General features: G+C 37.8%; 3 protein-coding genes across 4 annotated transcripts; 2 read left to right on the top strand and 1 right to left on the bottom strand.

Annotated features, from left to right (window-relative positions):
• The first annotated feature begins 37 nt into the window (after nt 1-37).
• Nucleotides 38-17577, top strand: LOC105262709 (vitellogenin receptor). The gene is made up of 8 exons (XM_011298430.1): nt 38-703; nt 892-2713; nt 5464-5658; nt 7236-7317; nt 8514-8577; nt 8987-13519; nt 14075-14384; nt 15090-17577. Exons 1-8 carry the CDS (start codon nt 70-72, stop codon nt 15331-15333), a joined length of 7884 nt encoding a protein of 2627 aa, XP_011296732.1. The 5' UTR covers nt 38-69; the 3' UTR covers nt 15334-17577.
• Nucleotides 17578-18722: 1145 nt separating this feature from the next.
• On the top strand, nt 18723-22867 carry LOC105274277 (cytochrome P450 4C1). The gene is made up of 5 exons (XM_011317220.1): nt 18723-19094; nt 19615-19721; nt 20242-20332; nt 20970-21352; nt 21569-22867. The coding sequence occupies exons 1-5, from the start codon at nt 18926-18928 to the stop codon at nt 22325-22327; spliced, it is 1509 nt and encodes a 502-aa protein (XP_011315522.1). The 5' UTR covers nt 18723-18925; the 3' UTR covers nt 22328-22867.
• Nucleotides 22868-23084: 217 nt separating this feature from the next.
• LOC105274275 (glutathione synthetase) lies at nt 23085-26876 on the bottom strand. 2 transcript variants are annotated; one of them, XM_011317218.1, is made up of 11 exons: nt 26751-26876; nt 26557-26673; nt 25929-26112; nt 25693-25768; nt 25159-25329; nt 25021-25094; nt 24792-24956; nt 24416-24569; nt 24209-24313; nt 23566-23840; nt 23085-23277 (listed from the first exon to the last, which is right to left on the bottom strand). In XM_011317218.1, the coding sequence occupies exons 2-11, from the start codon at nt 26654-26656 to the stop codon at nt 23154-23156; spliced, it is 1428 nt and encodes a 475-aa protein (XP_011315520.1). In that variant the 5' UTR covers nt 26657-26673; nt 26751-26876; the 3' UTR covers nt 23085-23153. The 2 variants fall into 2 exon arrangements, with proteins under 2 accessions (XP_011315520.1, XP_011315519.1); XM_011317217.1 differs by having other exon boundaries at nt 26557-26876.
• Nucleotides 26877-27986: the final 1110 nt, after the last annotated feature.

Genomic DNA, 27986 nt, shown 5'->3' with positions numbered 1-27986 from the left:
TGTACAGCAGTGATAACAGATGACACAGAGAAGCCCCGAGGTCTAGCCCTACACCCGGCATCAAAAAGAATGTACTGGAGCGACTGGGGAAGTGTCCCGCACATTTCTACATCAGGAATGAACGGAAACTCTAGATCAACCCTCGTAACCGATAATTTGGGATGGCCCAACGGCCTGACCATCGATTATCCACACGCCAGACTTTACTGGGTCGATGCAAAACTGAAAATCGTTCAGTCCCTGAAACTGGACGGTTCCGACCGAAGAACAGTCCACCACACAGCCCTGACCCATCCCTTTTCAATCGCAATTCTCGATGAAAAGCTCTTCTGGAGTGACTTGAGAAGGAAAAGCATTCACCACTGCAACAAGCTAACGGGTCGAGATGAGAAGACCCTTCTCAAAGAATCCAACGAGATCTACGGAATCCACATTCATCATCCTGTCCTCAAGCCTAAACTCTACAATCCATGCAGCTCTGCCAGCTGCGAAGAAATTTGTCTACTAGCTGCTGATCGCAATCATTACACGTGTGCATGCGGCCTAGATGAAGAACTCGGCTTCGACGGCAAAAGTTGCATACGAATCAAAAATGTCAATCAACACATCATCATCGCGACAGGAAAGGTCTTCTTAGATTATCGGCACGACATCCTGGGGAGACCCCACTGGGAGAGAATTCACACGTCTCATCATTTTGCAGGTAAAAATTCAGTTCTAAGTCATATCCTCGGAATTCTGGTGTCCACATCAATTTTAAATTGATATTGTTAATGATATCAATGATATTTGTAATAATCCGTTTCATGGCCGAATATTATTTACCAAAATATTATGATGATAATATATAATAAATATTATGATAATGATATATAATAAATATCTATGCAGAGATCTACGAGTCTCTCAACAGAAACTCCTTGAGCAACAGCAATCAAATCATGTTCGACGAGATCTCCCGGGTCTTCGGAGCCGACGAAATTATCGGTGGAACAGGTTTCGATCATGTTGGTAATAATCTGTACTCGGCTGATGTTGAAAACAGAAGAATCGAAGTGATGAGTCTATCAACCTTGGAGAAAACTTTCATCCTTTTCTCGGAGGAGCCCAGAGCGATTCTATTAATACCCGAGAAGTCCACGATGTTCGTCGCCTTGTGTGTGTCCTCCAGTTGTCACATCGACAAGATGCTGATGACAGGGGGCGAACGATCTCGCTTTCTTAAGAACAATTTTCGAGGTCCACGAGTTGCTCTAGCTTACGACGCCGAAACGGACAGAGTTTTCTTGACAGACGAGGGGACAGGCAGAATCGAGAGTGTCTCCTTCGATGGAAACGAGAGAAAGCTTTTGCATCTTCACTTGCCCCAACCCGTCAGCCTGGCTATTCTCGGTGACGAGGTCTTCTGGACCCTCAAGAACACGACAACTGTATTCTGGTCAAACAAGACGAAGAGCTTCACCGGAAGGAAACGATTCGACCTGCCCATTCCCAGTGTCGACGTCATGCATCTGATCACGACGAGCTCAAAAAACTATTCAATAGATAATGTCCATCAGTGTCAGATCAACAATGGGGGATGCTCTCACGTGTGTCTGGTGGAGAGTCTCACCTCTCGTGCCTGCAGATGCCCACCAGCTATGATTCTTGATGCAGACCATGAGACATGTCTGCTTGACTCAGCCTGTCCGAAGGAGGAATTCGAGTGCTCTTACGATCATTCCTGCATCAGTCTAAGCCTCCGGTGCGATGGAGTCGACGACTGCTTCAATGGTGCGGACGAGGTGAATTGCACAAGCTGCGGTGATGGTGAATTCAGTTGTGACAATTTTAACTGCATATCCACAGCACTCGTCTGTGATAACCGAGATGATTGCGGTGATAATTCGGATGAGAAGAGCTGTTTGGATGAGATTCCAATGACGATCAGCAAGTCAAAGCCTGTAGTTGAGAAGACCGGTAACATCGATCTGTTGACAGATGCGAGGGAGGACATAAGGAGAATTTGTTCAGAGGCTCAGGGACGTCAGGCAACAAGATCAGAGGGTGAAGCCTCAGGGTTAACCAACTGGAGTCCAAAACTTCTCAAGATAATTCACGAGATGAATCTGAAGACCAGGGAAAAGGAGGACAATGGGAACTCTGGACTGCCGAGGGTTCTCGCTGTTGACTGGATAACTCACAACGTCTTTTACTTGGATGGTGAGACACCTGGGGAGGTGAGGTCCTGCAGCTTCAATGAGACTAAAGCTACTCTAGTTGTTCAAGCCAAGAATCCTGGAGTGGTCTCGTCTTTTGTGGTAGAACCGAGAGTTGGCTGGTTCTTCTGGGGACAAACGAACTTCTCCGCTCAGAATCCTACCACCGAGATCTGGAGGAGTGATTTGGATGGTGAAAATTTGGTGAATATCGCTGGGAATTTGGGAGTCGTATCGGGAATCGCCATTGATCATGAACGCTCAAGGCTGTACTGGGTTGACACCTCTCTTCAGGTGATCGAACGAGCAAAGCTTGATGGCTCTGCTCGAGATGTATTCCTCAGGACAAAGCTACAGTACCCTGTCACCATTAATGTTTATGGAGACTCGCTTTATTGGCTGATGGGAACCTCTGGTGTCCTACAGAAATGCTCGCTCCTTGAAGATGTATGTGTACCTGTTACTGTAAGAAATCATTATGGACAGGAACTTCTCGTTGTATCGCAACCCTCCAGGTAACCCTCTGAGAAATTTAGAAGTTCGTTTTCATGGTTAAGACTTCAAGTACTTAAGTTAATTGTTGCAAAGTTGGAGTGTGGAATTATTGGGGATTCTTTTATTTGCTTGCAGATGATTTGGCTGTTAGTGTATCCGAGAGATCCTGGCGCCTGTTCGTCAATTAATCTTCGGGGAGTTGACGATCTCTAGGACTTGAATGAACCGGCAGAAAATTGATCCTCCAAATTCGAGATTAATCGAGATATTTTTTATTGATGATGTTTTTCCATCGCGACTTTTCATAACCATTATCGATTATTTATTATCAGTGTTACATTTTGGACTAAGTAGTTTATAGGAATTGTAAGAATTAGAAATGGTAAATTCATTGAAACATTGGATTTACTATTCTTTATTAATCAATAAAACAAATGGATGACACAAGCGTCTGCATTTATAAATTTTCTCGATTTCCCGCAAATCTCTCACGCGAGAAATAAAAAATTCTAACTAATACCTTTGTATTATAGAAATTTAACCCGCAGATTTTTCCTGCAGTATATTAACTCGGGACTTCCCCGGATCGCCAAACCAATGAGTAGAGAAGTAGTTCATGTCCTTGCCACCAGAGATTATGAGATTAACACTACATCATCATTTCTATAATCGTCTGCTTGTGATTATCATAGAATCGTGCTGTCACATGCCAGGATAACTTCGTAGAAAAAACATGAGAAATTCTTTGAGCATTTCTTTTGCTGACAAAAGCGAGAAGAGGTTGTCTTCACTGATTAAAAAGAGGAAAGAGTTTGCCGCCTATTCCTTGAGTGCAAATCCCTATCTAGGATTGAATTCGTTTTTTCGAGGCGATAGTTATGACTGCTGATAAATAAGAGAACGCTGTCAGCACAAACTGTAACAGAAATTCAGTAAGGTGATACAAATCCTATATTGTTGCTGCCAATAGTCAAGATGTTGACCTATTGACCTTTCTGAAGAGCTCCAGAGACAGTACGTAGTGGTTGCCAGCTGTGATTTTCAGAGGAACTCTCGAATATCGAATGATGAAGAGCAAATCTCGAGAACCTTTTCGATCTTTAGCCATCCACTCGTTAGAATACACAATGTCCCCCAGGGCATTACTTTTTTCTTGACACGTTTCTACCAACCAGCAGTACAAAAACATTTTCAAAGCCATAAGTATGTTCCAGAGGCCGTCCATAGACACATTTTCGTAATTATTGGCCGCAACTGCCTAAAAAGTAAACAGAAAAAATCAAAGAAAATCCCTCTTGATCGTTCCTGAGAAAAAAAATACATTTCTAGGATCGAATTCATTTATGGTATGAACAATTTTTTAATCATACTCATCACAAAATTCATACCGCATGAGTTTCGTACAGAATTTTACATTGAGGTATGCGCAAACTGCGAAAAGCGCATGCGCCAGCGCCATTTACTGCACGGAGTGATGTACAGAAAATGGCCGCAAAGGATGTATTTCATCCTGGAAATGTATTAAAATGTATTTTTGGTGTGTGGTGGTAGTTTTTCACCTGCGAAACTAAAAATCCCAGCCAGCATAGAGCGACTAGTGCATGAAAAAAAAACAAGAAATAGACTATCCGAAAATAGATATTGATTCTCTTGACAAAATTGCTGATTTTCACGTGAGAATAGACAATGCATTTCAGACAACTGCAGTCCGTCAGGATTTCGTTTCCTGACGAGTGACGAATTTTTCCTTCATATCTCTCCATTCTAAGTCCCAGGATAATTAATTGTCCGCAAGTGTGCAGGATAAGCACAGCGGCGCATATGTCAATTGCCGTAAATATAATTGCGACCAAGAAATAACTTGCCCACACCGAGACGTGACATAAAACCAAGACAAGTGGATTGGTCAAGGGAAATGGGTACCAATAAAAATCTGACAATACTTCAGCCGGTTCCCCTCTAGCAAATGCTGCGAATAGAAACGATAATTCTCCGTCTGAAAAAAAAATCAATTCCCGGAAGATATTGCATCGAAATTTCGGGAAATTGTCCGTTGATGAATCAGTTAATTTCTCATATAATAGAAATGATTCTCAATGTTTTGGTCTTATATTTAATCTATCGGGAAATTCTCCGAATTTTTAGTCAATTGAAAATTGAATTGGATTTAATTAATAGTCAATTGTCACCCTGAAAATTATGATTTCATCCAAAAATTGATTATTGTTCAATACTAAAAATCAAATTTTCGGAAATTTTCAAGATGAAAGTGAAATTCCCACAATTGAAAGTTCAGGTGAAATTGAAATTGAAAGTTTAAAGAATTTCAAATAATTTACTGAAAATTCAATTGTGCTTTCAAGATAAATCTGGAAATTCAAATTGTTATTGAAAAAATGAATGTTAAATGCGAAAATGCCCTCTTCTATTCTCCAACTAAGTGAGGATTCTCGTAAACATTTTCAATTAAAATTGAATTAAAAATCACATAATTGAAAATTCGAAGATTGTTAAAAAATCGATAAATATTCACAAAAAAAACCCAAATTCTTGAATTTCCAAAATACCCGAAAGAGTTTTACCGAAAGTTTTCATTAAAAATTGAATTGAAAATCACATAATAAAAAATTTAGATGACATTAGACCAGAAATTTCAACAAACTTCAATCAATGTACATACTAGTGTTGACATAGAAGTGAACTAGGATGGTAATCACTGAAATGTTTCTCGAAAGCTGCCCATGTTGATGCATGACTTTTTTGTCCTCAGGAAAATCATGACTCCTCCAGTTTTCTCGTATTTCATCCAGTATGGACTGGAGAACCTGACAATTGCTGCAAAGAATGGATACAAGACCGGTGGTAATAGCATTGGTGATCAAGTAATTCCAACCGTAGTACCGCTGATATGCGTTTTCACTGAAGCACAGTCTGAAAAATTGGGGGGCATCGATGAAGGCAATCAGTATTGCAACAGTAATTATAAATCTCAATCGGTTTGCTCTTCCGGCTCGTGGCCAGACACCAATGGTGTTGAAAAAACAACGGGTGAATGCCATTTCCCACTGATAATTATCATCACTTGAGTGCCGATTGAATTGTCCCCTCCACAATGAGCGGAACCAACGAAAAAAACAAATCATCTCTGAATCACTCCTCCTGGTATTTCACTTTTTAAACTGACGTGCCTTTTTCACATTTCGCACATAAAGTGACGCCGGTAATTACAAATTCAGCAATTGCTCCCCTGGGCATTCGTATTATTGAATTGCAATTACTTTTTGTTGAAGGGTCAAGTACTGGATCAGACCTGTCTTTTTATTATTCATTTCATTTTACTCTATTTCCTGGAAGGGACAAATTATAGTTCGCAAAAAGAAATTATAATAGCAAGTTGTGGAAAACGGAATTTCTTATTAATATTTAGTGAATGTCTAGAGAAATTTCTTTTAAGTCCTCTTGAAATTCTGTTTAGAAATTGCATTTCGGGGATTTTTGGTATTTTTTTTACGAGAGACTATCATAAATTGTCGTTTTGTTTTTATCTTTGAAATTATAACTCTATTTTCCACAATCCATCGATTTGTTATTCAAATACTGATCAATTAATTTACAAAATTTTCTTTAATGTTCTTTTATTTGCTCTCCGTAATGAGATACCAGAAATTTTTGTAGAAAAAATTTCAACTCAATATTCGATTGCCGCAATTTCTTCGAATTCACCAGGAAAAATATTCTGAGGATTACGAAATCGATTAAAAGAAATTCCAAGTCTCAATATCCAACTCTGTAATAAAGACTCTTCTTGAAATCCACAAACTGAAAATCCATAGTATTTTACAACAAACATATCGCCACATAATTAAATAATCTAATAAAAATGTAACTAATAAAATAACCAAATAAATTCAGACATAAATAAATCCCGCAGATTTGCCCTTTAAATAATTTTTCGTCAATTATATAAACAAATATTTATGGAATTGTTCCTAAATAAATTGAATAAACAACAAATATATAAACGTATAATTAAATAATATAATATAAATGTAGATAAATAATAAGATTGTTAAAAAGGCATAATCAAATAAGCGATAGGTAGATTCTCCTAGTTTAAGTAAATAAATTCAGACATAAATAAATCCCGCAGATTTGCCCTTTAAATAATTTTTCGTCAATTATATAAACAAATATTTATGGAATTGTTCCTAAATAAATTGAATAAACAACAAATATATAAACGTATAATTAAATAATATAATATAAATGTAGATAAATAATAAAATTGTTAAAAAGCCATAATCAAATAAGCGATTGGTAGATTCTCCTAGTTTAAGTAAATTACAAATAGAATTATTGAAAAAAAGTGTTTATGGAATAGCAGATTGTTGGCTAGTTTAGAGTAATTCGGTTGAGCAAATGATCCTATTTACAAGTAGAATTGACGGGACAAATGTGTTAAACATTTCCGGCATCCGAAACTCTAAGGCCCATTGTCCAGTGTCGAGGGGAATTCTCTTCAGTTATCGTTCTCTGCTGAAGCTCGACGGATATCCAACATCCAGTGATTCAAGAAGAAGTATCTTTTCTAGTCCTTGAGAGCCCTTCGTTTTTGCCGTTATCGGTGAGCTCTCCAAATCACTCATTCATCTGTTCCCAAATATTAATTAATCGATCTCCAATTACTCAGGAAGAAATAATCATCAAAATTTAAAAAATTAAGAAAAAAGGGAAATTGGGTAATCCTCTCATTAAACATCAATTAATAAGATCAAGCAATCTTCTATCAATTTTGGAATGGAAATAAAAATATAGATTTCCTAGATTTCCCGATTTTCACTCAATCTTTCTCTCCGGAAAATGTTTTGAAATTCTGGAGCTTTGGTAATTCTAGTTCAGTGATAATAAATAATTTCGATAAACAATTCATAAATTCTTCAAATCAAAATAGATTTTCGTCACATTAATTAACGAATAAGAAAAAACAATGGGATCTCTCGCTTCCGTGAAATAAGTTAATGTTTTTTTTTCTTATTAAAGAATGATTTCTCGTTAATTGAAATTAATTAACAATTTTTTGCATTGTACTCTATTTTGTCATTGTCATTTTGTCATTGTTGATTTCATTTTGACTGGCGATAATTATTTACTGCATTGATCAATTTTATTTGGATAGAGTAAAATTGATTAAACGCCGGAGCTGCGAAAATTGTCGAAATATTGAAGACTTTTCGCTTCTTTTCGCTTTATTTCGCCGGAAATAATTACAACTGATTGCGTGAATCTCGTAGGACGTTCAACCGATCGTGGGTGCGATCCGTGGGTTGCCAAAAAAATTGCGATAGCCTATATTTAATTACTCTTTACATGAAATCGTAGGCGTTGCTATTCCTAGACTTGCAGATAAATTCATTATTTTTCCTCGCTGTCTCCTGTCACACCGAAAACATTTCACACGGTGGAAATATTTCCAGAATTCAACACTAGAAACCGGTAAAATTTATTTTAACCAAAAAAGAAAATAAAATCTTTAAAAAACACTAAAAAATGGGACAAAAATAAAAGCTTCTCGAGCTGTCCAGTGACTTTTCATTTTTGTCAAAATTTCTATGAAATAAGAAAAAGATTAACGAACGTAACAATAACACTGTTAATTAATTAATTAATTAATGACTTATGGTTACTGCGATATTATTAATTATTTTAGATATCAATATTGTTATTTAATGAAAATTGACTATGAACTGGCGAGTGTAAATAATTCAACAGTTTCATTTTAACTGAATTAATCCGAGATTTATTTTTGCGTTTGATTCACAGGCGATGGCAAGGATCCACTTATTATTTACTTCTGTACTTCTGTGTTTACATTATCAAGCGATATGTGAGTATTAAAATAATTGGAAAAGTATCGATGAAATTCCAATCCCTGTATTTTTCCCAATTTAATATCCGGTTCGCTAAAGATAATCGCAGGGAAATTAATTTGATAGAATAATGAAGACATTTAATTATTCAAAATTGGCGATTTGTCTTGAATTCCTAAATCATTGATTCGCTAGAAACAAGTAGATTCTGTAAAAATCAACGATAAGTTCAATTAATTAATTAATTTTTTTTATCTCACTTAATTTAACTAGAATTTTTAATTTATTTGTGTGTCTTTGCTTAAATATTGAAAAATGCTGAAAATTAAAAATCTCCAAGACTCTGATTACAGTACAAATAGTTTTAAAATGCATAAATAACATTAACCAATTGAAAATCAATAAATAAATTGTGTCCTTCCACAGCCTCGGATACGTGCGAGTCTCCCGATTGGTTCAGATGTAACAACGGCAGATGTCTAGCGTCATTTTTCCGCTGCGACGGTGACAACGACTGCGGAGACTTCTCCGACGAGCGTTCCTGTCCCGAAACCCCAAATTCACCATCAACCCCTCAGCCAAACCGCTGCACCCCCCAGGAGTTCACCTGCACAAACGGCAACTGCATCCCCTTATCGAAATTCTGCAACAACGAGAACAACTGCTACGACGGGAGCGATGAGTACGCAGGCTGTGTCCTGAACAAAACCTGCAATGCTAGAGAATTTGGTTGTGCCGATGGTTACTGCATCCAGGAGAAGTGGAGGTGCGATGGCCAGGCAGATTGTCCAGATCATTCGGATGAGTTCAATTGTCCAGTCCATCCCCCGGAGAACTGCACCGTTGATAACGGTTTCTTCCTCTGCGACAACAATCACTGCATTCCCCTCAACCTGACGTGCAGCAGCTTCAATGATTGTGGTGACAATTCGGATGAGCACAGCGCCATCTGCACCGCAGCTGAACAGAAGTGCAAAACGATGAACTGCAGTCACAGCTGCCAGCCAACCCCCAAAGGCCCAAGCTGCACGTGTTCTCCAGGATATCGTATGGTGAATGACAGCTGTCAAGATATTGATGAGTGCATGGAGTCACCGGAGCTCTGTGATCACCACTGCATCAACGAGCCTGGCACCTACTCCTGCCTCTGTGACATGTCATACGATCTCCAGGAGGACCGACACACCTGCAAGGTCTCGAAAGACCGGGGGGATGCTATCCTCATTTTCTCGTCGAGGACGGAAATCCGAGGTTTTTATCTTTCCACCCACGAGGTATATTTTCCAATCGCCAAGAATTTACAGCACGTGATAGGTGTCGCCCTGGACTCCATGTACATCTACTGGTCTGACATACACATGGGAGATGAAGCGATTTTTCGAGCTTTAGAGGATGGAATAAAACCTGAAGTGATCGTCACAGCGGGTCTGGGAATCCCCGAGGAGATCTCAGTCGATTGGGTTACTGGGAATATCTACTTTACCGACAGTCTTTACCGGAGAATTGGTGTCTGCACGAATTCAGGGTCTCATTGTGCTGTTATTATTACGGAGGACATTGATAGGCCCCGAGGACTTGTACTCCATCCGGCCACTGGAGAGATGTACTGGAGCGACTGGGGAGAGAGACCCCACATCTCCAGGGCGGAGATGAATGGACACTCTAGAGCTCCTATCGTTACTGAGGGCCTCGGCTGGCCCAACGGCCTCACCATCGACTATCCTAACTCCAGGCTCTACTGGGTGGATGCCAAAGTCGATATTATCGAATCAATCCATCTAGACGGCACTGGTCGCAGAACAGTTCTCCGCACCATCGCCACGCACCCGTTCTCCATCGCAGTTTTCGAGGACAGGCTCTTCTGGAGCGACTGGAAAACCAAGAGCATCCAATATTGCAACAAGTTCACGGGGAAGGGTGAGAAGACGCTACTCCATGAGGTAGACGAGATCTACGGAATTCACATTTACCATTCGGTTCTCAAACCTGATCTTCACAATCCCTGCAACGCCAATCCCTGTGAAGGGATATGTCTTCTGAATGCTCAGCACAACTACACATGCACCTGCAGCCCGGACAAGACCCTCGGGGAGGACGGTGAGAGCTGCGAGAGAATCAAGGATGCAAATCATCTGATCATCGCTGCTGGAGGGCTCTTCATAGATTACTATCACCAGATTCTCGGCAAGCCCGAGATGGAGGGACACCAGACGCTTCATCATTTCGACGCTGCAGCGTACGATCCCATCCAGGAGGGAATCCTTGTCGTCGATCAAAAGTCCCAAACGATCAACAGGTTCACACCATCATCTGGGGTGTATGTCAGACTCCTCGGTATTACCCAGGAAGTGATTCAGGGCCTGGCGTTTGACTACTTTGGGAATAATATGTACTGGTCTGACGTGGACCATAAGACCATCGTCATTACCAGTCTGTCGACCTGGAACAGAACGCTATTCCACTTCCTGGAAAAACCTACGTCGATTCTGCTGATTCCCGAGCTGGCGACGATGTACGTCGCCTTTTGCTCAGTCGTGAAATGCCACATCGACAGAATGTCGATGACAGGCAGTAGACGGATCCAGATCATGGACCATCTGTTGGGGCCGAGGGTTACACTGGCTTTCGACCATGAGACGAGAAGAATCTTCTGGGCGGATCAGGGATCAGGAATAATTGGCTGTATGTCCCTGGATGGCACCAACAAGAAGTTTCTTCACACGAATCTGGTGGAGCCAGTCAGCGTCGCCATTCTCGACGACGAGATCTTCTGGACGCTAAAGAACAACACACGTATTTTCTGGTCTAGTAGCTCCAAGATTCTCACCAGGAACAAGGGACTGACCCTCGAAATCCCCGCGGATGTGGACATGATGCATCTCGTTACGACGAGTCTTCGATCCGGACGAAGTGATCACATGTGTCGAGAGAACAACGGAGGCTGTTCTCACTTGTGTCTGGTGGATACTCCAGAGACTGGTATCTGCAAGTGCCCTCCAGGGATGATCCTAGCAAGCAACAAAAAGACCTGCGTTGTCGAAACAACGTGCTCTGAAGTCGAGTTCAAGTGCTCAGACAACTCCTGCATCGATAACACAAAACTGTGTAATGGCATTGACGATTGCCACGATGGAGAAGATGAAAAGCACTGCATATCCTCGAAGGCTTGCACCGTCGACGAATTCCAGTGCAGGGACTCGTCCAAGTGCATCCCCTCGTACAAGATCTGCGACGGAATAGCCCAGTGTTTCGATTCTTCCGACGAGGTCAACTGCGCTGCAAGAACCTGTGATAGCTTTTCATTCAGATGTCCTTCCGGTCTCTGTATCCCAGGATCGTGGGAGTGTGATGGTCAAAAGGATTGCGATGACGGCGCCGACGAGAGTAGCAAGTGCACAAGGAAAACATGTCCCAAGGCTATGTTCACGTGTCAGAATCAAAAGTGCATTGATGCAAAATTGATCTGCAATGCTGTAGACGACTGCGAAGACTCGAGTGACGAGATGAACTGCCGGAGAGAGTCTTCGGTAGCTCGCAGCTGTGGAACAAATAAATATACGTGTATAGGTAGTGGTCAGTGCATTCCCATGAATAAAAGGTGCGACGGGGAGATGGACTGTCCGAAGAACGACGACGAGCACCACTGCAGCCACTGCTCTGGGGATGAGTTTGCTTGTAGCAATCTCAAGTGCATACCAAAGTTCTGGATGTGCGACGATCAGGACGACTGTGGGGATAATTCGGACGAGAAGGGCTGCGACGTGCACAAGCACTGGGGGTCGAGTGTCCAGAAGGATGAGACTCCCTGTCCTGAATTCAAGTGCAACGTCAGTGGCAGGTGCCTCCGGTGGGAGTATGTCTGCGACGGACTCAACGACTGCTTCGACAGCTCTGATGAAGGTGATGGCTGTGCCACCAGCTGTTCCAGCGAGAATACGTGCGAACACGTCTGTCAAAGAACACCAACTGGACCCCTTTGCTGGTGCAGGGAGGGATTCACTCTCGACACTGATGGCAGAAGCTGCCAGGATGTCGACGAGTGCAAGAACAACGTGTGTTCTCAGGTCTGTCATAACATCGTCGGCTCGTACGAGTGCAGCTGCTTCCCTGGATACGTCCTCAGGTTAGACAGGACCACCTGCAAGGTCGTCAATAGCTCGATGGAGCTCATAACAGCTACTCGGGACGACATCAGGCGCATTCCAGTGAATCTTGAGGTAATCGAAGTTGTTCACAGGCAACCAGAGATCCAGATCACTGGGTTAGATGTTAATGTGGGGAAGGAGTCGATTTACTGGAGTTCGGAGCTACTTGGAAGCATTCATGAGTTCAATTTTCGGAGCACAGAGCACCACAGGATCGCGAATATCGGTAGACCCAGAGCTCTCGCTGTTGACTGGATGACTGATAATGTTTATTTCTTCGATACTGAGAAGCCTGAGGCCATTAAGGCCTGCAATGTCAATCAGACAAAGTGCGCTGTCATTGTGAAGCTTGAAAATCCTGGAACTGTCCTGTCGCTGGCTGTCGATCCCAAGAATGGATTCGTATTCTGGGGGCAGACGACTTTCGTTGATTTGGATAAACCCACCAGTGAGATATGGAGGAGTGATCTCAATGGGGATAATCCCAGGAATATCGTTAGTGATGATCTTGGCGTTGTCTCGGGGATAACTATTGATCATGAGAGGGGAACGATCTACTGGGTTGATGCTGCTCTACACGTTGTCGAGAGGGCGAACCTCGAGGGAAAGGAGAGGGAGGTCTTCATGAGGGATCAGGTTTATCAGCCGGTCGGCATCAATGTCTTTGAGGATGCGGTTTTTTGGCTCATTGGCACATCCGGAATCATGCAGAAGTGTTTACTCAATGGGGAGAGGAGGTGTCAGCAGGTGCCTGTCAAGAGTAATAATGTCGAAGGACTCTTTGTTATTTCACATCAGTCGAGACAACCCGTTGGTAAGTCGAAATGTTTTTGAAATTGTTGACCACTGGCTGATTTAGAATTTTTCCATGCCAAAAGACACTTTTAATATTTTTGGATTTTGAAAAATCTCAATTTTTCTCGCCAATTCGTGTATCAACTAACGGTTAATTTATTCCGTTGGTAGGTGGTAATAAAACTCTCCAAAGGAGCAAAAATCCTGAAATGAAAAGAAATCCTCCCCCCCCTCACGTCCTAATCTGGAATGTTTACATACACATTATAAATCATTCTTTCATTGTGTTCATTTTCGAATTTAAAAATTTTTAAAATAAATCACAAAAATTCTCGACCATTAGTTTTTTTTAAAATTGACTTTGTCAATTTATTAATCTAGTTCTGGTCGATTATCTGTAATATCTGCAAACGATTTATTGTTTCGTATTTCGTTAGCTCACTGGGGAGCCCGGGGGAGAGCGATAACTTTGAATTTTCGAAACAGTTTCATGATTATTCATGGATATTCTCGTTTCTATGCTTGTGGATCTAGTTATGCTAATGTACCTCATGGTTTTTGGCTCTTCCCTCAGGCATCAACGCCTGCGAGAGTCACAGCTGCGATTATATGTGCATTCAGAGACAGGGGATTCCCCGATGCATCTGTCACGATGGCTCGGAACAAGATCCAGATAGCGCATGCCCATATTCCGACATTCCGGACATCAGGTTTGATTCGTATTCTCTCCTCATGAGGAAAAATGAAGGATTGGCGAAAACTGAGAGAGAGGCTGGACCTCTTACGGGAATCATCGTCATGGTTGTTCTAGGGATTGCCATGCTTTCTGGTTATTGGTATTACCAGAAACATAAGACTGAGATTAGTAACAAGTACGATTTGAGGTAATGTACCCTAACAAATCAATTATTTCAATGCATAATTTTATTCCATTTCCAATTGTTCAAAATCTACTATTACTTTCATCAATTAATTTTACGTTAAGGCTCCGTTGGATTATCTAGAAAAGATAATTTACTCCGAAATTCGGATTCCTAATTACTTTGGCAATTCATCGTTTTTTTCAATAATTGTTAGCTAGCGTTTTAGCGGTTGTCAACAACTAGGCCGTTAGCTAACAATTATCGGAAAAAACGATTAATTGACGGAGTAATTAGAAGTCCCAATTTTGGAGTAAATTATCTTTTCCAGACAGTCCATCCGGGCCTTAAAGTTATTTCCGTTTTCATTCAATTAATTAATTAATTAATTAATCTTCTTATTGCAGGAGAATTTCGATTTTCTTTCACATTCATTTCTGAAAAACCATTAATTCAAATTCCATCACTGTTGAATTAATTTACAATCTCATGTTCTAGATTTTTCAATTTTAATGTCAATCTTATTTCTTTTAATCATTAGATTCATTGAACATTTCCAGAAATTAGTGATGAATCATAAAAATATTCTCTAAAAATATTCTCTAAAATGAATGATTTGCGTCATAATAATTATTCACACGTCATCTCAACAACAAAACAGACGCAGGAGAAAAAAATAAGACGTAATGAAATCCCGAATGAATCAAATGACGTAATTTCATGTTTTAGAATTCGTTTCCAAAATCCATCATTCGGGACTGACCCAGGAATAACGAGTGATTACATCCTGCCGATAATTCCTCCAGGCGAGCACGAGTATGAGAATCCACTGAGTATTCATACAAAGGCTCATGTCCCATCAATACCAAAAACAAACTCCAAACAATCCCTCGAGCTGATAAATTCCGATCAATCCGACGTTGAATTGATCAACGATGATACTGGCTACAAAACGCGTTTGATCAAGCCGTAGAATTTACGATTGAGGCTATTTTAGAATTTAAATTGCACGGGGGCTTTAGTTGTAAACTTGAAATTGTGATAATAGGGGTATTACACCCGCGTAATAATGAATGATCAAGTTGTTGGGGGGATAATGCGTGTCGTAATGTGGGATAATGTTCAATTTATTGGCGCGTGTGGTTATTGTAATTTTATTTAGCTATTAGCGAGTTTTGTACTGATTAGTCACGACACGTCGGAAAATTTTATGAAAAACCGAGGGTTTTCTCTAAGAAATCTTATTCAATTTCCACTAAAACATTGGAATTTGATTTAACAATAAGTAATTGTTGATAGAATGCAGTCAGAATTTTTATTTTCCAATAGAAATAATTTTTCACGCTTTTTCTATCCCGTTTTTATTTTCGGTTTTCTAACATTTCTCATAGCTGCAATAAACATTCAGTATTTAATAAGGAAAATTCCATTCAACTTCATCACAACTTTATCTCAAAACCGACGAATTTAAAAAAAAAACCAAGACCTTTTTTGTAGCTGTTAAAATTTTCCTACAAAAAATGCCTTCTCATATTTTTTCCTTAAATCAATGGTTTCCTAGTTGTATCCGTATTTATGACAAACGTAAAATTATACTGATCCCATTTTACTATTTCACAACTGAACTGAATAAAATTCTTTAAAGAAAACCCAAAGTTTTTCTGTTAAATTATATCTTTCGTATTATCTCTACAATATCTCAGTAACAAGTGAATTTTTTTTCTCTAAAGCTACTCCCGAACGAGATATTTAAACAATTGATAAGAGACTGGCGTAAAAAATGAAGTAAAAATTACAAGATACAGCGAATGTTATATAATGTGTTCGTCGTATTTTTATGTCATCCACTAGATGTTTTGTATATATGGAATTATTTATGCGGAGTTAGGTAGAAGTGAATGTAACTCCAAATTTTAGGTTCACAGTCCAAAGCGAATCCTCGCAATTTTGGCAGAACCGGTTTACAATTTATATTTTTTTTTATCCGCCATAGCTCATGTATTCGTACAATGGATTTCTTTGATGGGGGATTTACAGCTCCAAGTTTATAGCAATGTCCTTCTACGTTATTTTGCCGGTACATAACTGAAAATTATCACGTACGCATGCGAATTGTGTTTAGGAAATGATATTCTTCTGTATTGAACCGTCGAATCGTCCAGAATAAAAATTATTATTCGAGTCTATTGAGAGGAGTTGTGGGCTCTTAATGAATTCCTGGGGCTCATTTCCATTATTCCGAAGGCAATTCCTCTCCAAAATTGTACAATCACCCGTAGAATTAAGAAAATAAACAATGGAATTTTCTATTGAATGGAATTTCATGTTCAATAGGAATTTCAATTTATTTTATTAATAGATTGTATTTCAAAAAATTATATTTTTACTCCAGTGGTTTTTTGTATTGAACTGTTGAATCTTGGAGAATAAAATTTATTATTCGAGTCTATTAAACTGACGGGAGTTCTGATTTCTTTATGAATTCCTCGGGCTCGTCTCCCATTTTTTGGAAGTCTCGGGGAATTCGTCGTCCTTGGAGTCCCACGTGTCTCAGAAAATTAATCTCCATTGATGGATTAGTTCAATTTTTTAATCACATCCAGTGCAATAAAACCAAAATCGTTATCATTTTAATAATAATTGTCTACAATTCTGATAGAATAATTCGTAAAATTCTGATGGAAATGGAATAGAATTCCTGGAAGAAATATTATAAAGTAAATATAAAGTAATTATTAACCATGGACGAAAAAAAAACAACAGTTCCTGCCAAATATTTATAACATACTACATAAATTAATGCCAAGAGAAATATTGTCTTGTGGTGCTTCTGTGAAATATTTATAGCGATAATGGATTGTATAATGGAACCCAAATGATAATAACTGAAATAAAATCTGATGTACTTACTGCCTAAATGATTTCACAAGAACTAGGACCACAAAAAATAAATTTACCATCAGAAAGAATATTCATAACTAAATTGCCATTCATAATATGTAGAAAACAGCTCCTAATACAATTATCATATGCAATGACCATCCATAAATAACAGGTTTGGACTTAGTAAAAAGTAGGTGTTTATCCTACTTTTTCTAAAGTCTGACCCTGTCATTTATTGATCGCCATTGCATATGTTAATTGTATTAGAAGCTGTTTTCAACCCATTATCAAGGGTAATTTATTTTCTAAACATGTTTTCATTTTTTGGTAATTTTTTACTTCATTCATTGTTTTTTGTTTTTGTATTAGAAGCTGTTTTCAACCCATTATCAAGGGTAATTTATTTTCTAAACATGTTTTCATGTTTTGGTAATTTTTTAAATTCATTCATTGTTTTCCGTTGGATCTTAATAGGTTTGTTTAAAAATTATTCATACATATATTGTTAATATCATGATTTAACTATGGAAATATATTTCATATATATAAATCAGCATGTGTACATATTATATGTGTATAATATATAATCTGTCTTCGTTTATGTCACATAATTTTTAGAAGATAAATATCTAAATAATTTTAACCAATAGGACCCCAGTTGACGATGTTTCACTCAAAAAATAGGACTCATTCATCAGATTTCATACGGAAATATTTTCTCGTCATTTGCGTCTATCAAAAATCTCCATGGTGTCATCACAATACTTTCCTAGAGATACAGCCATTCGTCATAGGAATATATTAATAAATAAATTATTTATTGAGCAATCCTTCTCAATGATCATGAAGGAAGTGAATCCAGATTGTTCGAACGTCGTACTCTTGATTTGTTAAAATTATTTAAATATTTATCCTCTAAAAATTATGCGACAATACATAAACGAAGACAGATTATATATTATACACATATAATATGTACACATGCTGATTTATATATAATATGAAATATATTTCCATAGTTACTTAATGATATTAACAATATATGCATGAATAATTTTTAAACAAACTTATTAAGATCCAATGGAAAACATGCGTCAAATAAAAAAAAGTAAATATTATAATCATAATATGAGTCCATTGTGAGGAAATAATAAAAATACAAGGGAAGATAATCAAAAGAAAATGAAAAAACAAGTAATTTCCAAAATTCCTGAACAACTTCAGAATCGATTTTTTTAATCACTAATAATAATAATGTAATAACAAATAAAAGAGAAAAATTAGAAAGCGGTAAAAATGAGATGGTATTATAGGTGTTGAAGTGAAATGAAATGAATAATAATAAATAATATTATCAATTAATATTATCAATTGATATCATAATTATTAATTAATATAATTGAGAATGAAGAGAATGAAAGGAATAAAAAATGGTATCTGCAGGATTTGGTGGCCTTGGTGAAAAAAATAAATCTCGGAAAAAGGATTAATTGGAGACATGTGGAAAGGTCATCGGAGTCCTCCACGTTGGGAGTTGCCTCTGGTGGTTCGTCACGTAGTGCGATGGAGAACAGGGGATAAGGCGGAGACCCGCGTGAAATTCACACAGTCGTCAACAGCAATTCGAAGGTGTAGCAAATCCATTTCATCGCTAACATTTTATGTGACACTATTATCTCAGTATGGCTGTTGCACTCCTGCTCATCAAGACAATCGGAGTTTTGGGGCTTTTTAGTTTGTTAGTTTTTTATCTGAAGAAGATACGACTTTATCGAGCCGCTGCTAAATTTCCAGGACCACCGGCACTTCCGTTTATTGGCAATGCTCATGCCTTTGTGGGAAGTACCGAGGGTGAGTTGACGCTATCTTTATGAAATTTTTCGCTTCAAGAGGGTGTAAAAATTTTATGTACCCCCATTACCATTTTTTCGGGCTTTCTGATTTTTCTCCGGACTACGAATAATACCCATTATATACAGGTGCCTTCACTTTAATTGAGTTATTATCATGAAATCTGCATTTTTCATATTTTTTTATATTATTAAAAAATTCAAAAATATTCAATAAACCAAAATAAAATTCTTACCATACAGTGTTATAACTATATTGTTATATTATCGCCATAAAATTAGAAATAAAATATCTTACATTGTCATATAAATTCTACCCCACTTTTCATTTATTTATTATTGTTTATATATTATTTATTATTATACATTTATTATTATATATTTATTATTATAAAGTGTAAAAAATAACAGCAGATGAATAAATTGATTTCAGGGCAATAATTAAAACTAAACAAATTGGAATCCATTAATATAAATTATAATAAATGACTTTTGATTAAAATATATCCTGATATTTTCAGATATATTAAAAAAAACAACAGAATTATATGACATGTATCCGTCGCCCCTGCGATTCTGGCTTGGAAGTCGGCTATTCTTCGGAGTTTGCGAGCCCGAGCAGCTGAAGGTAATAACAATATTAAAAATCAATTGGATAATCGTAATAAAATGACGCGAAACGCTGAACACCAAAGAGAAACCCGACGACACGCAAAAACACTCAGAAATTTCTCTTCCTACTTCATAATAGTTCACGAGAGTATTTATTACTGTAAACTCCAATCGTCAATTTTCACTTTCATCCTGAAGTTCATTAATTCACCGAAAAATCAATGGATTTCTCACAATTTATTTGTTTAATCGATATATTTGCACTTGTTATTGATTCTCCTTTCAATTTTGGTTAAAATCCAAGTTTTTTTATGCGCTATTATAACAAATATTCAATCACAATATATATTTTTTAATTAATCAACTAAAATACATTGATCTTTCAGATTCATTGATCAGATTTAACGAAAAAAATACGATTTAATATTTCAATTGTAAAATGTAATGTGCAAATTAAAATGTAAAACAACAATTTTCAGGTTTTGTTTATGTGAATATTTTTATTTATAATTTTCTATTTATTTTTACATTACCAGATAGTCTTCACGAGTCCAAAGACCATCGAGAAAGAGGATCTCTACAAATTCGCACGTCCTTGGCTGGGAACGGGATTATTTACGGCACCAGGTGAATTTTCCTCCCCCAGTCATATTAATTTTTATCATTGTTGAGGTACTATTAAGTACTGTTGATACGTGCCTCAGGTACAAGTAGCTCTATTACAACTGTGGGGGCCAGAGAGCCACCCGAGGTGCTTTATTATACGTATGTGCGTGCCAAGCATCAAAGAGTCAAATGGTGAGAGGTAATACCGGAAAATATACATCTCGCCATGCCCCACACGAACTCATGAATCATACGTAAATAGACGACTCTCGTTACAGTAATTATTCTCTTGCCATTCCAAAATTTTTTTATCCTTCAAAATTTAACATTTTTCCATTAGTTTAATTTTCTTCAATTTTTTTATCATTCAATTTTCATTTTTATCATTTTCTTCCATCTTTATTTATTTATTTGATTATTTTTTCCTGCATATCAATGACTCGTTAAATTTTTCATTTCCTCATGGTTTCAATTTTTTTATTATCTTTATTTCTCGTTCATCATCGAAATTTTCATTTTTATTTTCCTTCTAATTATTCTTTAAGAATTTGTATTTTTTATAAATAAAAGAGTTTGAATTCAATTAAAGTACCAGAAGTCGTACAATGTTATAGAAATCAATTAGATTGTGGAGAGTTTAATTTCCTGGATGTTTCAGCGTCGAAGTGGCGAGTCCATAGGAAGTTGATTCTTCCGACCTTTAACCCCAGGATCCTAGAGTCCTTCGTAGAAGTTTTCGCCCAGCAGTCTGACATAATGGTCCGACAAATGAAAGTGGAGATCGATGGGGACGAGTTCGACGTTTTCAATTACATCTCCCTGTGCACCCTTGACATCATCTGCGAAACTGCAATGGGGGTGACGATGAAGGCACAAACGGAAGGCGATCCAACGTACGTCGAATCGGCCAAGAAAATTTTTGAAATCTTTTACACCAGGATGTTTAAAGTCTGGCTGCATCCTGATATTATTTTCAATAATACGCAATTAGGAAAGGATCAGCGAAAGTGCATCGAGTATTTACACGGACTGACTAATGATGTAAGTCATTTCTTGCAATTAGTAATTCCATTTTTATTTACTTTGGAGTCTGATATTTTATAATTTTCTGGTGATTCCCATGGAACCAGACTAAAAATTCAGAGATCCGGAGAATTCAAACAGAATTTCCTGAGAATTTAGTTTCCTGTCACTTAAAAATTCGCGCCCTATCGAATTTCCTCAGAAATACAAAATTCTAAAACGCTTAATCCCCAGGTGATAAAAAAGAAGAAGCAGGAGATGGAGAGCGGCCACCAAATAATCGAGAACACAAAGCCCCGAAAGGCATTCCTGGACTTCCTGATGGAGCTGTCCCACGAGGGTACAAAATTCACCGATGAAGAGCTACGAGAGGAGGTGGACACGATGATGATCGCTGGAAATGACACGACAGCCTCAGTGAATGCCTTCGTGATGCTGATGCTGGGGAATTTTCCAGATGTTCAGGAGCGTTGCTACCAGGAGCTCGTTACCATCTACGGGGACAACATCAACAACGAGACAACTATAACTCACGAGGATCTCCACAAAATGGAATACCTGGAGAGAACGATCAAAGAAACTCTGAGACTCTTCCCCGTGGGTCCTGTCCTCGTCAGGCATGTCAGCGAGGACCTGGACATCGGGGATCAGGTGCTCCCCAGGGACTCCTCAGTGGTCATCGGTATCCTCAAGATGCACAGGAATGAAAAATACTGGCCTGAACCTCTCAAGTTCGATCCTGACAGGTTTTTACCCGAAGAAGTTGCCAAACGTCATCCTTACTCCTTTGTACCCTTCAGTGCTGGACCCAGGAACTGCATTGGGGTGAGGTATGCCATGATGGCGATGAAGACACTTATTGCTACTGTTCTCAGGCACTACGTCATTAAAAAAGATCGAATCGTGGAGATCGAGGACATTAAACTCAAGGCTGATGTCATGCTCAAACCTGTCGAGCCGATTTCTGTTAAAATTGAGAGAAGAAAAAGCTGAACATCTCCAAAACCTTTTTTTTGTTTCGGTTTTTTTTTTGGGACGAGAGCACAGGATTTCATCGCGGCACAATCGAAATTAGTAGAAAAAATCTTGGGATATAAAAAAAAAGGGATTTTATTTATTGGGCATTTTAAACGGATTCATCTAGATAAATTTATTTTATCATTTTTGTTGCTCTTCCAGCTCATTAGGGGATCAAGTCGGAAAATTTATGGGGATTTAGACGAGAATTAGAATCCAGGAAATTTTTTATAGTGAATTTTTCGTAATAAAATGTCACGAAATGATTTTTAATAGAATTGACGCATGACAAATAGCAGTTTTTAGAAAATGCTAAGTTTTTCTGCAGAAAATTTCTGCATAAGATGAACCAACAATCCAGTTGTTAAAGAGTTGAGCAATTGTTTGGAGTTAGTAGGGAATATTCAGGTGTTGAATTGCGTAATTCCATTGCGGAAATTTTGCACCTCGATTGTATATTTTATGTACCAAAATTATGTAAGTTTAGATGTGTAAATAAAAAGAGTTTTATGGAGAGATGGTGTGAAGTGATCTAGAAGGTATTGTGCAAGTGGATGTTGGAGAAGAGAGATTTGGGCATTGGATTACAATTTTTTATATAATTTCGTAATACCTGGGAGGAGAGGAATAAATTAGGAACTGATTTATGAAGGACTCCCGAAAGTATTCCTACGATCAAATCATCTCTCCTTTCTCTTTCTATTTTTTCTGCATCAACGAAAAAACAATCGAATCCTCAACACGATTATAATATATTTTGATTTAGTGCTCCATTAGGTCAAGTTAAAAAATACAAAAACATTTATAATAAATAGGGAGAATCCAGGGCTCCAGCTCCAGCAATTATTCCCCCTTCGTCCTCTCCCAGGGGTTTTGTTCGTATCACGTGGCCAACTTGTTTGTTCACCCTGATTTCATTGTCATCTCTATAAAATGAGAAATAGAATTCGTGTGAAAAAATTCAGTAGAACACTATAAATTTTTCTGTAAAAATTCAGTCAAGTCTCTGTTGAACTCGATGAAAAAAGAAATCATCAGAATCTAATGACATCCAATGACAGTGCAATGAATGAATAAAAATAGAAGTACAAAAAACACGAATTAAACAGATTCTTCCGAGAAAACGTGAGATTTCTCGATAGATTTTTTTTGTAATAATTAATTATTCACGTTAACTCTTCAGACTAAAATAAAATGGTAAAGGTTTGACGGACCCGAGGATGACGCCGTAAATGCCCAATTCGGAGACAAAATCCTGAAGTGAGGGTTTCGGGATGTTTGGAGAGATGAGGTAATTTCTGTGGATTGGAGTTTTTATCAGTTCCATAAGGATCCAAGCTGTTCGCTCCTTCGAGTTCCTCATGGCTTCTAGTTTTGACTTTACATCAAGGCCATATACATTGTTACCACCCCCTTCACGTTGTGGCTTCAAAACGTACTTTTCAGGATTCGCGAGACCCATCTCCATAGCTTCATCTCCGAGCTTATCCTAAAAAGAATCAGGTCAAAATACTTATAAAAAATGATTATATTAATTTTTTTCAATTCTTTTTGAATTTGGTTATCTGAAAAAAAAAACAACCGTGCAAATGTGCACGTGAGAAATCAATAAAAATAATTCTGAACAATAATGATACACTAATAATAATAATAATAAATAGTTATAATAATTTTTAACGTCAAAGACATGAAATAAAAAATTTTAATCGATTAAATCGTGTCAAGAAAAATTTCTGTTGATGGGTAAATGGAAGAAAAATTGCAGAAATTTCAGATGTCTAATAGAATATTAATTTGTAAAAAGTGCATTAAGATATTCTGATGGTTGGAATGAAGAGGAATGCATGGAAAACTTACGAAATCAAGTGAATAAAGTCCTACGAAGGCATCTTGAACCTTCGATACTTCACTTTCACACAGAAATCTCCTCAGAACCCCTGGTTGCGCTAGAACTTGTTGGACCTGAAAATTGATGAAAATATGAAGAATATGATGAAGAATATGAGAAAAAATTCATGAATAAATTGTCGGTGAAAAATCAAACGAATTGAGGTAAAGACTAACTTTCTTCGTACCAGCTAGGTGGTACTGGATGGAGGGGCATTTGATGGCACGAGATCGTTCGATCAGAAGTCTCAACTCCCATTCTCTGTCTGTGGGATAGGCAGATGTCTCGTAACCAGTTCGATAATACACGACTGATACTAAATTATTTTCCCTGCAATAAAATTAATGGAATTAAGTGAAATCTGTTCGTATTTGCATTCGTCTTCACTCGTTCTTCATCAATTAAAACTGCATTTCCACTTCGGAAAAACATTAAATAATCATATTGCGTATATATAATCATTCATTTAATTATGGAATATTTTTATTTTATTAATGAAACGTTTTAATTTTGAATAGAAAGAGAATAATCGCAAGGAGTAAAACAACTCACACTATCAATTCCTTATTGGGCCGAAGCTGAGCATTTTCGATTAAATATTTAAAAGTCCTACGGATGACTCTGATCCTAGGATTTCTCCGTCGAATCCCTATTTCCAAAGCTTTCTGGTCACAAATGTTGCAGGTTATCTCTTCAACAACGAATAAAATCACTGCCCTGGAGAGAGGGAAAATTGAGAGACAAGTTGATAATTTTTGGCTTTTTCGAATAAAATTCTTACTCTTGGTTGTTATAAGCTTTCCAGGCATCAACCAGTCCCTCAGCCAGTCCTGTAGCTGAATGATTCTCTGGAAGCTTCACAACAACTAATTAGCAGCCGTAATTTTTTCCCCACATTCGTTATTTTTAATGAACTCACATTGACAGTCTTATCGAAATGCCCCAATTCTCCGAGAATATACTTTTGCAACTCGGTAACGACTTCAGATAACCCTGCGAAACTCGACGCCATTGTGTTGACTTCCACCTGTTTTATTTTTGAATCATTATCCAACATGTAGTCAGACCGCAAAAGCCCCAGACTGATTTTCTGAAAAAAAAAAAATCATTATTGGTGGAAATTGAAAATTTCAAGAATCATCAAATTGACGTTTTTCAATTACTCCTTGAGCATTTGATCTTGTCGAAAATTTTGAATGTAAATAATTAATCTCGATCAAAATGAAATGATTCTAATGATTAATGAATATAAATAATTAATTGAAAGGAATTAATTTAAATTTTTCTCACAATGAAATGCAGGAAAAAAATATTCATAAGTTCTAAAAAGGAAAATCCACTGAAGATTCAATAGAATTTCGTGGAGAAAGGGTGAAATTTTTCTGTCAGCTTATTCTAGTTGTGTAAAAAATTGTGTAAAAAATTGTGTAAATAACGTTTCCAAAATGATTACCTGAGCAAATCCTTCTTGATGAACAGTTTTGTAGATTTTAAACAGTTCGGAGGTCAATTCGTCAGTTTCGATAGTGCTGCAATGAATAAATCAACGAGTTCAGTGAAATTTGTCTACAGGAGATTGAAAGTGATTTATATTTCAATTGAATTCGGCTGCAAGGGGATTTTACAACCATCATATCGAGGTCATGGAACCAGGCACTACTGGAATTGCTGGAGATTCATGTAATGTACCTTTTCAATGCCTCCGTGAGGAAGTCATGATCACATGACACTTTGTGAATCAATTTATTAACGAGGACCTGAATATTCTGGGCCTTGGAGAACTCGTTCGTGGGAAAAGTTGTTGGTAATAACATAAACTTGGCTACTTGCACTCGATTTCGATCAAAATTCTCCTTCCAGTGCATGCACATACCTGCAAACAATATAATAATAACTTAATAATTAATAAACCTGATTAAATTAAAGCGTTGATAAACTTAGGAGATGAAATCCTCCAGTTCCTCAATTTTCATCATTCATAAATACGCATTAATCTCGAAAACGTGTAATTTCAACAGGAAATGCCGAAGAACTTTTTTGTAGCTCATAAAATTCTCCGCGGCAAATGTCTCATGACGTTTTGTCCCAAGCCCAGACATAACTGAGATAATCGCGTAATAAAAAAATACTGAATGAAAGTTATAAAATTGGAGGGGCAAAGCCATGAAGAGTGAAAGTTGTGGTGTAAAAAAAAATTTGTCAGCCCGACTTGGGATCATCCCTAGAACTTCATAATTTTTTCAATAAAAATTCCGATAACCACGCGACGAGGAAAAAATATATCGCTCATAAAAAATCGTGGTATAAATGAAATTACCATGCATCAGAGCAAAATCCTTGGCTTTGTCAACAGTTTCCTCGAGAATTCCACCTGTCAGTGGCACGTCAACACAGGAATTCAATTTAGTCATCTCCATGCTCAGTGCACAATAACCTGAATAAATAAACAATGACACGATTGACGATTTCAATAAAAATACTTGAGTGCGTCTAAATATGTGGGAGGCGCACCCTCGACAGACAACAGCAACAATATTATGAGATAGCAGTGATGATTAGTGATGACGAGTTACATCAATGCGATAAACACGTGTTGTTTGGGATGGGTAACGACCTTGACAGCATCAACGTATACGATTTGACAATCGACAGCTGCACTCGAACGCTTTCCAGTCGATACGAGAAAATCTCGAACCTATTAATAGTTCCTTCGACCTCCGTCATATCTAATAGGTTTGATTTCGATGATGACATAATTTTATTTAAAAAAATCTTCGAACCTGCTAAACTTGAAGTGCTCTAGTAATCCTAGAGTCTAGTAATCACGAAAACAACTCGAACCACTAAATTCCTCCGAATTTAACCTGTCGCCTCGAACCTACTAGATTTTCCTAACCGACAAAAATTCAAATTTCCCACCAAAATCTCAAGCTTGATTTTCAAACATCAAGGCCAAACCGTGAACAGCCAAAGGGGGCCAAGGAGGATTGACTAGAGTAGAGGCTCAGTTCTGGGGGTTTGAGTGACCCCAGCGCATCGTAGTACTGTACCCCAAGAGAGGGAGGGCGCCACACGCAATGGGGGTGTCGTCCCGTCAGCCGAATGGGTAACTGAATTTTATTTTATGTGTTACGAAATTGGTATTCACTGAAATGTGAAAATTCGAAATTTTTGAAAAAGTATTGGGAGAGCATGACAATTGAGGAGGTATTCACTGAAATTGAAAAATTCGAAATTTTCAAAAAAGTATCAGGGGAGCATGAAAATCGAGGAGGTATTCACTGAAATTGAAAAATTCGAAATTTTCAAAAAAGTATCAGGGGAGCATGAAAATGGAGGAGGTATTCACTGAAATATGAAAATGCGAAATTTTTGAAAAAGTATCAGGAGAGCATGACAATTGAGGAGGTATTCACTGAAATCGAAAACTTCAAAATTTTCTAAAAAGTAGCAGAGGAGCATGAAAATCGAAGAGGTATTCACTGAAATTTGAAAATGAAAAATTTCAATTTTAGTTAATACCTGCTCGATTTTCATGCTCCCCCGATGGTTTTTCAAAAATTTCGAATTTTCACATTTCAGTGAATACCAATTTCGTAAAGCAGAAAATAACATTCACCCCATCGATTGGTCCCTCTGACAGCAAGACCGCTAATGAGGCAGTTACCGAGTCGGCTGACGAGTAGACACCCCACCATTGGGTGCGGCCCCCACTTTTTCTTGGGGTGAGGTACTACAATGCCGGTG

Source organism: Fopius arisanus, unplaced genomic scaffold, assembly GCF_000806365.1.
Source record: "Fopius arisanus strain USDA-PBARC FA_bdor unplaced genomic scaffold, ASM80636v1 scaffold00010, whole genome shotgun sequence".
In the NCBI taxonomy this organism is placed as follows: domain Eukaryota; kingdom Metazoa; phylum Arthropoda; class Insecta; order Hymenoptera; family Braconidae; genus Fopius; species Fopius arisanus.
The sequence above is the reverse complement of the archived record's forward strand: the minus strand, read 5'-3'. Positions and strand labels throughout refer to the sequence as shown.